Source organism: Sinohyriopsis cumingii, chromosome 7 (assembly GCF_028554795.1).
Source record: "Sinohyriopsis cumingii isolate HCF-2022 chromosome 7, ASM2855479v2, whole genome shotgun sequence".
NCBI classification, from domain to species: domain Eukaryota; kingdom Metazoa; phylum Mollusca; class Bivalvia; order Unionida; family Unionidae; genus Sinohyriopsis; species Sinohyriopsis cumingii.
This window is the reverse complement of record NC_142967.1, coordinates 74737990-74753680: the sequence shown is the minus strand read 5'-3', so window position 1 is coordinate 74753680 and position 15691 is coordinate 74737990. Positions and strand designations below refer to the sequence as shown.

Genomic DNA, 15691 nt, shown 5'->3' with positions numbered 1-15691 from the left:
TACCATTCATGTCTACATTCCAGCTGTCATCTTGTCATATTTCTTTTGTCTAAGTTCTCATAAATGTATTCTAATTTTGCAGCTATCACATTAGCTCACCATTTCCTTTCATTGTTCTCCACTTGGAATATATTTACCAAAGTTGAGATTTCCAATTATGATAGTGTTAAAGGGAGAGAACTATTGCTCTCATAGTTTGTCTTGTTCTATGTTTGCTTCAACATATAAAAAATGCATAAAATGTAAAAAAAAAAAAAGCATTTAATTTACAATAAATCAAACATAACCATAACAGCAAGAAATGTAAAAGTTTAGTTGTACAGTATTAGTCACCAAATTTTATTTCTAAATTGATTTCATTAAAAAAAAAACTGTACCAATATCACTACTGGTGATGATGTCTCATTACTTCAATGGGGCTGTCAGTGCAATTTCACAAAAATCATTAATTACACAGACTCTGATGCAAAATTATCAAGCAAAAGGACTTTCAACCATGGAAATTTAGTGGCAGCCTGAACTATGTGTAAATAGACCTTTAGATCCATTAATGAATGCATTCACATTACATTTATCAGTCATAATTCTGCATTTCCTTCAAATTCCAATCAAAATTTCATTTGAGTTCATCCACTATTTACTTTGCATTCATTCTGCATTATGTTTTTTTTTTTTGTTCACAGATTTTGTAACAATATTGTGCCATGCAGTGTCTTATAAGCCAGTCGGTTCACGATAGAGAGCAACTTTCCTCCATGACAACTCAACTGTGACTGTATACAAAGGGTAACCTGCATCTTTTTATGGTGATGCCTTTAGATCTTACATGCTGAGTGAACTTTATTGAACAGAGTGTAAGGTGATCGTAATCATAACATAAATCGCTAACAGAAATGAAACCAAACTATCAAGGTTGCATAGTAAGCACTCTACTGAGCTATAACATAAAAGGTGATTATGGGTAACCTTGGAGTGGACTCCCTAGAATGTGTTTTATCTGATGGACTTGGAAATCTTGGTCTGGGGGCTGGGGTAAGACCCTCTGAAATAGTTTGCAGCTGATCCTGAGGGGTCTTCCTGCCTCCTTTAGAACCTATAAAATCTGGAGAAGAAAATGGTCATAATAAAAACAACAGTCATGTTAAGATAAAACACATTCATGTTCTGAATATCCTGTACATGCAAATATTATATTAGTTGCAACTAAATTGTTAATGGCTACTGATATCTAGGTGTAGTGTGTGTGTGATTTGAATTTTTAATGTAGCTTTAGCAATTTTGAAGTCATATTGCTATGATGTCTGCAGTGTGACAGTTTATAGTGATGTCTAGCACCATTGCATCATGCCACAGACATGTAGCATGATGTCTCACCCAGTCACATTATCCTGACACCAGGCCAACCAGTCCTAACACTAAGCTCTTAATGCTGAGCGCCAAGCGAGGCAGCTGTTAGTACCATTTTTGTAAGTCTTTGGTATAACTTGGCCAGGGATTGATCCCACAACCTCCCGCATGAGGTGGATGCTCTAACCACTAGACCATTGGAGCAGTCGATATCTAGGTATATAAGCTTCACATATCACTGTGATAAGTTGTTGTTGTTGTAGCGCTAAATGTCATTTTTCAGCACAAGATAGGCTATACATGGCATCCAGTATAAATAGTGGAGGAAGAACCCATGAAAACCCTGAAAAGAACCACCAACCCACGAGAAACTACTGGCAAGCTTTCTCACATACCATTAATGGCTGAGCTCAAGACTCAAACCCATGTCAACAGAGGTGAGATGGCAGTGATCCATAATGGTCTGCACTTTAGACCACTCGGCTACTCAGGGCCCCCACTTTAATAAACATTCATAGTATGTCACCGTAATATGTATTCTTAGTATATCACTGGAATATGTATTCTTAGTATATCACTGTGATATGTATTCACAGCATATCACTGTGATAAGTATTCTTAGTATATCAATATGATATGTATTATTAGTATATCATTCTGAAAAGTATTCTTAGTACCTGACAGGCTATAACTCTGTAAATGATTCACAATGACTGAAATACTTTGAGAACTTTGAAGTAATTCATTATTGACCAAAATAAGCTCATTAAGTTAATGAAAATTTTAAATGGAATCATTAAATACTAGTCATAAAAAAATCTACAAATTCCACTCTTTATATGCAGCATCAAAATTACTGCTCTGGTGGCCTAGTGGTTAGAGCATCTGCCTCGGATGCAGGAGGTTGTGGTTCAATCCCTGAACGAGTCATGCCAAACACTTACAAAAAATGGTACTAACAGCTGTCTCACTTGGTGCTCAGCATTAAGAAGTTAGTGTTAAGACTGGTCAACCTGGTGTCAAGATAATGTGACTGGGTGGGACATCATGGTACATGTCTGCGGCACAATGCCCCAGTGCTAGACATCACTATAAACTGTCACAATGCAGATACTGAAGCAATATGACTGACAAATTGTTAAAGCTATGTTAAAAATCCAAATCACACACATACATAAACAGTATCAAAATTCGTGAAAGAATAAAGCTTTGTGCTAAATACAATTCATGTCAATGAAAAATGTGGCTGTTAGTGTGTTCACAATTGGTTTAAGTCAAAGGTTATGGTACTTACAAAACTGGTAAAACTGCATATCATCCATAATATTGTATATATTCAGTTAAATATTGAGTCCAAGTACAAACAGCACAGATCCAGATCTGCCATCACATTATATGCTGGTAGATCTGGGTTTACATAGTTTGTTTGGAGTAATCACTACAACCAACAACACAGTTATTGTTGTTGTTGTGGGTTTAATGCTATTTTTCAGCACACGATAGGCTATGCATGGCGGCCAGTATTAATGGTGGAGGAAGAACCCGGGAAAACCCAGGGAAGAACCACTGACCCACGAGAAGCTACTGGCATGCTTTCTCACATATCCACATTTGCCGAATCCTGGACTTGAACCCATGCAGACAGAGGTGAGATGGCAGTGATCCGTAATGGAGAACGCTTTAGACCACTCGGCCACTCAGGGCCCCTCCAACAACACAGAACCTCATGTCCCAGAGCATGGTGTAATGCCAAAGCAGGGTCTATATTGTATGCAGTTAGACTCAACGTATAAGCAAGTATATATGGTAATCAGAAGTCTTGCTGGAATAAAACTTCACACCAAATGTTATTAAAATCCACTATATGTGAAAATCTTTCAACATTAATGAAGTATTAAACTGAATGTCCCCAGTCAAACAGTAATAAAGTATTAGGTTAAAAGTCCCCAAGCAAAAAAAATCAATTAAACATTAGGTTAAAGGTCCCCAGTCAAGCATATTTGTCATACAGAAAACATCTAATCACAAAGAAAGTCAACAATAGTATCCACAGACCATTGGGATGTATATGGTAAATTGCCAAGGAACAGTAACAAATATACTCACTAAAAGGATGAGCCCAAAATGCAGGCTGCACAGACCCAGATCTCCCATCACATAATGCACCAGCAGATCTGGGTCTGTGCAATTTGTAAGGAGTATTTGGTGGAATAAACAACACAGACCCTGCTCTGCATGTGCATTATGCCATGGCAGATCAGGATCTTTTGTTGTTTGCTGTTTGACTTGACTTAAAAGCAAGTACATACTGTAATTAAGAAATATTAACAAAATCTGCTCACCATCACCCTATCCAAACTGTTGCTAAAGACTGAACCTCATTTGGTAAAAAATGAACCAAGAAAATGTGGAAGCAAGACATTTAGCAAAGTATGAACAATACATATCTGGCAGGAGTGGTTTATTAGCTTTCAAAACAATCTTACTACTATATTATTATATCAAATACTAATATATTCATTAGTATATCACTGATAACCATATTACTTTAATAATATAAAATAATTAGCAATATTAACAACTTTTAAAACAGAATACAATACAAATGATTATTAGGTCCATTTCTCCATAAAGGATCAAATTTAATTTTTGTCCACAAAAAATGCAGACAACTTATGCAACAAAGACATATACATTAAAAGATTATATTTGTAACAGTATACTTGTGAGAGATAATATTAGTAACATATACTTGTCCAAGATATTATTAGTAATATATACTTGTCATAGGTAATATTATACTTGTCAGAGACAGTAATAGTAATACACCACTCCCTCAGTAACTCGTGCCCTGATAACTCGCGAACCCACTTATAACGCGGTGCCAGGCATGGATCCCATATTTTAAACCCGAAAATACCCCCCAAAATTATCCATATTTGTTGAACTTGAAGAAAATCGTGATCAAAATTGGTAATGGAAACTTTGATGTATCACTCATTTTATCGTTGAAAATGATAGATAGGCCCTGGAAATTTTAATCAACACTATGAAATATCAAATTTAAAAATAACTCATATAATATTTTACATTTCCTTTCCAAACGACATTCCTAGTACACTGCAATTAATGATATGTAAGGAAATTTCGATCAAAGAAAATGTCACTTACGTCGAGTGGAGGCAGTACTTTAATAAATAAATACAAATTAAATAATTTTTTTATCAATTGAAATTTGTGTTCTAGTTCCATCTTTTATTTCCTTTTAAGTGTAATTGTCATAAGTGCAATGTGTCCTCTTGTAATTAAACGTAAAATGCATCTATCTACCATAACAGCTATGTCCGCAAGCGTTTCTCTGAGAACCTAATTAAGTGTCGACCATGTTTTGATAACTAACTTGCAGAAGTATTTGTTGTATTGTTGCACTGAATTAAAAACTGGCCTTTTTTATATTATCACGTTAATTATGTCATTTGAATATTAAGAAAAGGAGGTGGAATAAAAGAAATGTTAAAACACACAAATACCGGACTAACTTAAAATCTAGCGGCCTTGGTCGTATGTCGGGTGAACTCACTTCTTTTGATCAATCGAACACTGTAATAAATGTTATTGTGTAAGTAACAGAAACTACCTTAAATTATCCGACTCTTTCATAACTGTGATCAAAGATAACAAGGCAGCAAAGCGAAAAGAATACTTCATAATAAAAAGAGCTTGATTTCACAGATACGGACCATTGTGGGCAAGCGAGTTTCAGAGAATTCTTGAACTGGCATTTAGAGATATCCTCAGGGAAATCATGACATTAACACTGTACTAATTGAACAATACAAAATTGAGTTTCGACGTAGACGTGTCACGAAATAAATGTCACATGTTTTGGGAAAAAAAGGAATCTTGTTTGGTGGTGTATCAGCAGTTAGTCTACTTCCCAAATTGTGGACTACCGATTAAATACCACTATGGGAACCAGACTTATCAAGAAAACAAAAAGCAATGACGTAATACACAGATTTTTCGCGTACACATGATGGTTGTTCAAATCAGTTGGAATGATCTTTCATATGTTGGATATTTTGAGGAAAAAAATGTTATTTAAACAGAATAATGAACAACTTCATTAGAAAAAGCGCATTATTAAAAATTATTATCAACGTGATTGTAAAATGAGGATTCAGTCATTAAACAGCCCAGTTACCTAACGCTGCCCCCTCCCCCACTTTTCTCCATGTCAAAGCGATTTTTTTCAATTTTTGGAGGTCTCTCGATAACTCGCTCCTCATTTATAGTGCAGTCTATGTTTGTGGACCCCGATGTGCGCGAGTTATCAAGAGAGATGTGTAGTATACTTGTCAGAGGTCATACTGATCATTTTAAACACAACATGGGAAGCTCAATGATTAAAAAAAGTAATTTCAGCTAAATGTAGTGTTACCATAAGGAGACTGGGATCTAGCACCTGGGGACTGGGCCCTGTTTCCTGGTGTAGTAATCTGCTCTAGTGTAGGACTACTTCTTTGGAAGGAAGGAGGCAGCCAGCTTTGGTCTTTGTTTTTCCTTTTACAATAGAGAAGAAAATCTGGTGAATTTAGTATACTTATAACCCTATCAAACAGTCATAAGTCAGGATAAAATTCATTTGTACTGATATCAGTGGTGACTGTTTACAGGAAAACCTCCCTATTAAAAGATGAGATTGGTATTAAAAACATGGTCTCAACTAGGTGTTGCTCTTATTTCATAGCATATACTTCTGAAACAAAATTAATGTAAAAATCAAGAGTCCCTTGAAGGGACTGACACTCAACTGGCTGGAAAGAATTTCCCAAAGTTTAAGATAAGATCATTTCTTCTTTTTAACTGCTGAGTGTTGAAAACATCTCTAATATTCAGCAGTTATAATAATATTTTAAAATTAGCTGCTGTAGTGGACCTTAGCTCAGCATCATTATTATTATTATTATCAACAAGGCCTCATACGAAGTCTTTTGGTGGAAACCCCATGTTGATACAAGTTTCCATTTTGGAGAGGTGCTGTTAAAATGATTTTCAGGATGGGTGTCATGGTGACCTTATTTGATACCAGACTGGCACCATTTTGATTTAGTAACAAACAGACACCATAAGATATCTTTTGGTAAAGCACAATATTAATATGACCAGCCATCTTTGAGAAGTATTGATCAGATTTTGAAGATTGGCAATGTAGCAGCCTATTTTAGTCAGATTAGAACGATTTTCATTTATGACCAACCAGACATAATAAAAAGTCTTTATTATAAGTGAATACCCAATTTTGACTTAACAATTAATTCATGAGAAATAATTATAACAAGACTTTCAAAATGGCCACTGAAAGTCTGAATGGCATTTTCATTTAGGACTAAACATCATAAGAAATTGTTTCTGAAAACCCCATGATGTTATCACCATCAATTCAGAAGTAGTGATAACAAAGATGACCACTGTGGAGGATATATTAAATGTCCAAGAGGCACCAGTTTAATTTAGGACCATCTACTCCAAGGGATGAAAGCAAGTTTCAGGGCAATCCTCCAAGTAGTTTAGAGGAAATAGTCAAAACAAACTTTTGCTAATAGATGGATAGACAACAGAACAACAGACCATCACCATAGTTTTTTGGTCTATGACCAGTACAACTAATAACTGGCCTAAAATGACAGTGATTAGGAAGTGGATTTAATTTTGTGGCTCTCAGAGTCTGTTCTAGATCTAAATACTGATGGGGAATATCCCCCCTCTATTTGAAAGCATGGAGGCAATTTCTGAATATAGGAAGGCTTTAAGGAACAAGTAAAAGTAGAGCTAGAAAACATAAAGCAGAATTTTGACACATTTAGTTAATATTTTGGTGCAGTATTTGGAAATTATGTTAACATTTTAATTACATGTCCCGTAATAGACTCTCAGTCCTACTGTTATAGTCTCTTCAATGTTTGAGCACAAAACTTCAGTTCAAGTTATAAATTTGAACGTCTATAGCAAAAGTTATTTACATTAGGCCTAGAAACACTTTTAAATTGCCACTTATCCGTCATGATAAGACATTATAATGTGACTATATCTATTTGATTTTGTTTCAAAAAGAGCTGCTCTACCTTACCCACCCATGACTCATAAGCAGAGTGGGTTTTTCAAGCCCTACTTATGACAGAATTAGTGCAAGTATGAAATGAAACCAAAGTTTTAAAAAAAAATCAGAACACTTCTTTTCATTGAGCTTTGTTCTGAACAAATTTACAGAAGGTCAGAGTTCACAGGACTCTGACCTTGAATTAGACTTTGGTGTTATAACATTTGAAAATATAGGCCTAAAGAACATAATTAAGTTAGAGTTTAGTGTTATAACATTGGAAAATACTGGCATGAAGCATATATTAGTATTTAGTATTAAAACATTTGATAATACAGGCCTGCAGCATGGAATTATGTAGTTTAGTGTTATAACATCGGAGAATACAAGCCTAAAGCACACAAATAAAAAGTTAGAGGTTAATGTTTTTTTTGAGAATACAGGCCTGAAGCATTTCAGAATAAAGGCCTGAAGCATTTCAAAATAAAGGTCTGATGCATTTCATAATAAAGGCCTGAAGCATTTCAGAATACAGGCCTGAAGCATTTAAGAATAAAGGCCTGAAGCATTTCAGAATACAGTATGGCATTCTATTTGATTCACAGGGTGCATGCTACAAGACTGAATCATTAATGTCAAGCTTTTCACTTTAAAAACCCCCTAACTTTCACACAGCAAAACAGATTCCATAAATTATTAATGTGCCTACTTACGGTTCATTTGTTGGCGTTTTTCTCCCAAAGAGAAGTTCCTCTTTTGTCATAGGCTTTTCAGTCAATGATGATTTAGGTGAGGCTACCTTTACAGGCGGAACATTCTCCTTAATGGTCTTCTGTTTCTTGTCATCTGTCTTCTTCAACCATTTGGCTGCTTCACCTGGCCGAAGTGTATCCCCAAGAGATGGTGGCTCTTGTCGCCGCTTTGCTGAAGACGGACGATCTGGTCTAGCCTTGAGTGTGCTGCGGTACTGTGACAAGAAGTCTGAAATAGGAAACAGTGCATAACTCAAAACTGGCAGGGAAAAACTAATGTAATGAAACTCAAGACCTTCATATGCAAGGATACCAACAAGATGACCATGGCATGTACGTTTAGCTTGACCACAAGCTTTTGGTAAACTGCTGATGTACACACAACTAGATCCACATAATGAGTAACAAGACAGTGTAGCCAACAGTACTTGAAAAACCTGACAACATAATACCTTTAACACTGAGCTTAATCTAGGGTATGAACATAATACCTTTAACACTGAGCTTAATCTAGGGTATGAACAAATTTTAGACAGACATATGGATATATATGGACACAAAAGTGGCTGCAATGTTTACTATCCGCCAAGGTAGGCTTGAAGAAGCTGTAAATTGACTCATTATCAAAATGTAATTAAGTAATGGTCAGTAATGAAGAAGCTGTAAATTGACTCATTATCAGAATGTAATTAAGTAGTGGTCAGTAATGAAGAGTTAGGTTTAAAGAATTTGTCCATAACTCTAGACATATTACTCAAATCCAGTAAATGTGACCAAACTCCTTCCATATATTAAGCAAACAAAAGCATGAAGGTTACCATGGTCAGTATCCATTTGCACGTAGTAATTTAAGATATAGTAATGGACTAATTGATGAGTGGACAGAAAGAGAAGGTATCACAAAATCTCCAGTCTAGACACTTAGGTATAGGGATAATAAAAATAACAAATAACCCTCATCGCTTTCGTCTTCCTCATCATCATCTTCATCAATGGGCTCACTTTCTTCGCTGATATCTGCTGCCAATCCTTTTGAACGTCTTTCACGCATCTTTGCATCTAACTCCACCTGAAACCGGTTTTTTGGCTTTTGTCGACGGACGTTAAGTGGGGCATCAACTTCATCCATGGTTTACTTTAAAAAAAGAAACAGAGGAAATTACAGCAAAAGGGAAGTATTTTTAAATTTGGTTTGTGTTACCAGGTTTATGTCATACCAATACGTTGGACGAGCATAATGAAAAATATATCTGTATATGGACCACTGAGTGAAGCTATCTGTACATTTTAAAGTTTTCATGAAAGGTCACTGTAACAGTGATCAAATAGTTAGATTAAACAAGTAATTAATAATATGTATACATACAAAATAACTGAACAGTATTGAGTGTTACCTGAAGAAAAAGTTGCTGTTTGATCTGTTTGTTTTTTAAAAACGCAAAAAATATAGCACCTATTTTAAAAACTGATAAGGAGAGTCATACCTTTCTTAAACCAAAGCTATATATTTTCATCTGTTATACTAAAAAAAAATCAATGTAGTAAGCTACTGCACAAATATTCAAGGTCACTCCTATGAGGCAATTACCTGTCACAATCACTCTTTTAGGATTCCTGACACCAAACTATTGTAGATATTTATTCATCAACTACCTGCCTTAGTAAGCCACACACGGTATATATGAATGAACTGAATCATTTCTTGCAACTGAACTGAAACATCCAACATGCAAGTGCATATGGTTTTAGAAAGAGGGACTTTCTTAACATAGCAATCACATTCTAGCTTCGTTAAAACAGTCCATTGATAGGATTGCAGATTTACCATTTTATTTTTTGTCTATATATGTGCAGTAACATCAGGCAATAGTTAATTAGTGTTTGCTTCACTGTTTTTTTTATACTGTATTTTCCCCAAAAATGAGTGAAAATAACTTTGACTTTACAGCACTTCTTGAATTCCACAACATAGCAGTGTCCCATATATTTGGGACCTACATAATTGCAATATATGCTTAATCTTCAATAGAATAATATTTAGACTTAGCTTTCTATGAATTGAATATTTTCCTTAATATATCTGCCCAAATATTTATGAAACAGACAATCTGACTCAGCGATGTCCACCATTATTTCCCTCTGACAAGGTAACTTACGGTTTCAAACTGATTTTATGAAGAAAATAATGCACATGTGGCAGTTGTTCTTAAAATACAAATTGCTATTTACATACTATTGTTTAAGTTTTGAAACAAAAATCTGTATGCTTTTATCATCAATTGATAACTTGCATAAATCACAGGGTGTCATATCATTGCTTAAAATTGAACTAACAGTTATACGTGTACATAGAATAATATTTATTATATTAGTACATGTATAACAGGAACAGTTGTAAGCAATGATACAGGTCCCTGTGGTGTAAATTGGCAAATGATCGTTGCGATAACTAGAGACATATATAACACATATCTGTTATAACTTAGTTGGGAAAGGGTTAATGGTTAATTAGCTATTAAAACACATGCCTGTGAATGTGCAGGAGTTTGTCTATTGGTGCATTCAAAATTAACATCAGCTATTTGATGGCTTGATGCCTACGTTTTGCCTTGAATTACAATACAACAATGGAAATAACAGGCTAAGGCAAGGGAGCATCTCAAAAGCTACGTTCAATGAATGTACATGTAAAAAATCACAGGGTAAGGTTATTTTTGCTTTCCTAACAGAAAAAGTTGAAGTTTTCATTTCTTAGGCAACTTAGTTGCCCACTTCACCTGATAGCGTGACTCCTGCAGACATGTCTGCTTTGAAAGGTTTGACTGTACATGGGAACCTCACTATAATACACATCATTATAACATGAATTTAGATATACTGCATTTGGACATATGATTACAAGTCAGTCAAGTCAATCTACCAACTTGGGCCAAGTGCAGAAATTTGTAAGCCAAGCAGAATTTCCCTTGGGTCAAGTGATCAATGTAGTAAGCTGTAACACAATATATTCAAACTATTCTTCATGAACACTCCTATGAGGCAACTTTCTGTCACGATCAACTTTTGAGGACTTCCAATACCAAACTATTGTAGACTTCAACATTTATTCATCAACTACCTGTCCTAGTAAGCCACTATGCTCATTTTCCAGAGATGTCTGCTATGATAGGTTTGACTGCACATGGGAACCACATTAAAATGCACATCATTATAACATTACGTTAGATATACTGCATTTGGACAGGTAATTACAAGCCAGTCAAGTCAATCTATGAACTTGACTCAAGTGGAACAAAATTTTGGATGAGAATACTTTCCCTTGGGTTGCACGTACCAAACATTTGGGCAATTGGCCTATTAATTTGGGCCAAGTATATTTCGATTTGGGTTGAGTGTGCTGGGCCATGCTCTACCAGTACCCTGTATTACTAATATTTTTCTGCTAACTGAAGATACTTTCACATTTTTGGTTGCAAGTGGAAATAAGCAGGCCTTATATTAGTCTCTTGTAACTTTACTGGATTAAATAGTTTTCTCTTGCAGTCTCATGTAAGATACACTGTAGGACAAAATCCCATGTAAGATACATTGTAGAATAAAATCCCATGTAAGATACACTGTAGGATAAAATCCCATATAAGATATAGTGTAGGATAAAATCTCATGTAAGCTACATTGTAGAATAAAATCCCATGTAAGATACAGTGTAGAATGGTGCTTGTACTGAATTCTACTTTTTCCTAAAAACAGACCATGACATCACTGTGCCTGGCTGCCGCCATATTGCTTTCGGAAAAAGCACAGAGTGATGTGATGTGATGTGATTTCGATTTTTAACATAGCTTTAACAATTTTTCAGTCATATCACTACGATGTCTGCAATGTGGTAGTTTATAGTGATGTCTAGCAGTGGGGCATCATGCCGCAGACATGTAGCATGATGTCCCACCCAGTCGCATTATCCTGACACCTGGACGACCAGTCCTAACACTAACCTGTTGAAGCTGAACACAAAGCGAGGCAGCTGTTAGTACCATTTTTGTAAGTCTTTGGTATGACCCGGCCAGGGATCGAACCCACAACCTCCCGCATCCAGGCTAACATTCTAACCACAAGGCCACTGGAGCGGTTAAAAGCACAGAGATGCTTAGTAACATGCAGTAATTCATGACATATAGGTAAAAATAATGTTGTGTTTATTTGCACTTCCTTCACTATATAATGTTTTGATATATTTTACTATAATATATGAGTGTGTACAGTAATAATTATGCACATTTTATTTCTTTGTCATCGTTTTGTATTGGTTTCAAATCTACTCTTTTATCTACATATTAAAGAAATCATTTATATCTATTTTGTTTCCTTCGGTTAGTTTTTGTGTGTAAAATGTATATAATTTTAAGGGTGGTGATTGTCATTAGGGATAGCGTTTTTGTATTTGCGTTTCCATCAATACATGCATCCAGTTATACGTCCCAACAAAATGTAATTGTATATATCTTTTAGTTAAGGAAATGTATTATCCATGTAGTATAAATATAATCAACCAGTGCTGCTCTTTTCAACACCATAACTCTAATGAACATTCTTATATGTTCTAAACTGTCATTCGAAATTATGATTTGTTTGTAAAATGGACATTGAAATAAACACATAAATTTTCTCTCTTCTTTTCTTAACTTTGTTACCAATTAACACATCAGATTCAGAAAAGGTTAATAAAATCACTAATGCATAATAGAAAAATAAAAACAAAAATGAAACAAAAAATAAACAAACAAAATAACCATATTGTTTTTAAATTGATGGAATATATATGCAACATTTCTAGATTCTACTTGCATAATATCACATCAACTAAGCCCAGTGTAATTTCATGTGCTAAAAAAAAGAAATAGTCACTTTCCTTCATACATCCCTCTCTGTTTATATGTTTATATGTTCAAACATTAATCACATATATGAATACTTCATCAACATTATTTAATTGGGCAGGAGGTGGCAGTTCCCTTGGAATTTTTATCTCAAAATATTTTGGGTATATCTATTGGTGATGAAATACAATTTGTGTATTATACTGTTCTAGAAGGATTCACCAAAACTGATTATGTGTTTTATACAGTCTGCAGGCTTAAGCACCACTGTTACTAAATATTGGAATTCACATCGATGAACAAATTTAATGCCTGGTACATGGTTTTCAGTAAGAATAATAATAAGAACAATAACACGGAAAAGATCACTTAACGCCATTATGCCTGTTTGCCTTGTCTGAATGGCTATTTTTATAAACTGATATCACTGCATAAAAAGTACAAACACCATAAAACCAGATAAAACCCTTTGTACAAAGCAAGTAATTTCCCAAAAGAAAATGTCTGGCTTGCCATCTTATTTTCCAATATTAATGACTGAAGCTGAAAGAAAGCTGTAAAAAATGCAATACAGGGGTGAACAATCTGCATGCAGGCATTATAGTACAAGTCACGTGGGTCATGTAGGCATTCAACACCGACTATTAATGGTGGTAATCTTTTAGAATTTGATTCAGCATACCTTTAAGTGACAAGTATTCACTTCATTTGGATTCGTATACATCCATATTCCTTCGGAAAGTCATTATTTATATGCCCCAAGAGGTGCATATGACAAAATCAATGTTAATGACATTTTTTTTAACAAAATGAACCTAAAGGTGTGATCCAGTACAATCCGGATTAAATGTCACATACTATGATTTCACACTGAAAGCTACTCATATTGATAAACAAATTCATACTACCCTCGACTGTGACGATTCCACTCGATGCGCTCTTATTTTGACCCAAGTTAAGTACATGGACACCATTGTAAAAGTCCATAGCGATTGATAATTTTCGCCTGGAAGTTTATTGCTAACAGTAATGGTGCACAGCATTCAATAACCAGTATTTAATAGACTTTGGTGAAAGAAAATTAGTGTTAAATTTTACAAGAATAATTTATATTTAATTTAAAATGATTAAATGCCCATACCCAAGTGAATTGTAATATAGGTCTGTTTAGGAGATCAATAGCTGTTTGACTCACGGGTAGTCAATTTAGAGAGGAAATGTTAATAAAGGATTGCAGACCGCGACAGATTGACTTTGTATTTTCTCGAGCTACAACTGGGGCCTTACCCAACTATCAATATTCTATTTTGAATTCGTGTTGTTGCATGTCTCATATTCGCACGTTTACTACAAATACATGTACATTATTCATTATCACACATTTCATAAAACTTTACTTACCTACAGAACACATGCAATCGAAAAACAGTGCCAACAATAATACTTAATTTTCTTCAATTATTTCAACAACAAAAAAATAATTCCAAACCAATATATGCTACAAATTAGCGCCATATTGTGTACGTTACCATGTATGATTGGTTACATATACTATATGGAATTATTTTTAAACGAATTAAATCTAACAAAAATAAAAAGTATTAATTATTTAAAATTTTGAAAATATGGAATAATTCAAGTAATAAATTTACTTTTTTATTGAAAATAAGTAAAGTAAAATCCAACTTTATCTTGATTCTTTCCTTTTTTTTCTCCCTCAACATAACAGTACCTAACATCAATTCATTTCAAAAATACCTCAAGAAATCTGTTAGCCTACATTGCTTTGCGACTGGGGGAGCTCACCAATTTTTATATACTTTTGAGAGAGTGACGTATGTAAGGTGAAGTTGTTTGCATTTGAAACATGCACAGTGAAGAAAATGATGACATACCTCTATTCTGTTTTGATATAATTTTGCTGAAATTTCTTTGGATAATGTACTTATGGAAATTGTATTTGATCTAAGCACACTGGTAACTAATATGACTGATCCCTCATGCTAAAAAATTGTAGCCTGAATTAGTCGAAAGTACACTATATTTAGCACCTATTAAAATAGTGAAAATGAATTTTGCCCAATTAGCTTTTGAAAGTGCAATGGATGAATTACTACATATATAAAATGTAAAAAAAAGTTATCGTGCATTTTTTTTTTTTTTTTTTTTTTTTTTTTTTTTTTTACAATCTACCGCTGAAGTCCAGGAAGTGAAAATGACAAAGCGGAGCTAGCAGTTTTTGATAGATGCACATCTGGAGTAAGGTCAGTCAAGCTGTATACTCTATAACCCATATTACACCCATCAATCATACACAAAACTAAAGGGAATTAAAGTTTCTTTAAACAATATCTAAGATAAACAAGGTATTTTTTAAGTAGCAAGTATAAACAGTGAGCAAATCCGGGGAAATTCTTTCTCTTTAAAATTCTAATAGAAAATACGAAACTATAGAGCGCCAATATTATGCTCTGCACACGAGGTCAGAACCGGTACCGAAAGAGAAATTCAAAATGGTGGAACAGAAAAGAGTTGTCAATGAAGAAAAAACATTAAGTCACTTATTTCCAGCCGTGTCATCACCGGGTTTTCCGTTGTCGCAACACTGTTCATTA

General features: G+C 34.5%; 1 protein-coding gene across 1 annotated transcript in view; it reads right to left on the bottom strand.

Moving 5' to 3' along the window:
• The window catches only part of LOC149795524 (uncharacterized), a 48048-nt gene extending 33438 nt beyond the window's left edge, over nt 1-14610 (bottom strand). Inside the window, exons 1-5 of the mRNA XM_089965331.1 lie at nt 14478-14610; nt 9154-9334; nt 8161-8428; nt 5789-5910; nt 967-1102 (exon numbers count right to left, since the gene is read on the bottom strand). Of these exons, the coding sequence (XP_089821457.1) occupies nt 967-1102; nt 5789-5910; nt 8161-8428; nt 9154-9328 (701 nt within the window). The 5' untranslated portion in view covers nt 9329-9334; nt 14478-14610. The remainder of the gene's footprint in view (nt 1-966; nt 1103-5788; nt 5911-8160; nt 8429-9153; nt 9335-14477) is intronic.
• Nucleotides 14611-15691: the final 1081 nt, after the last annotated feature.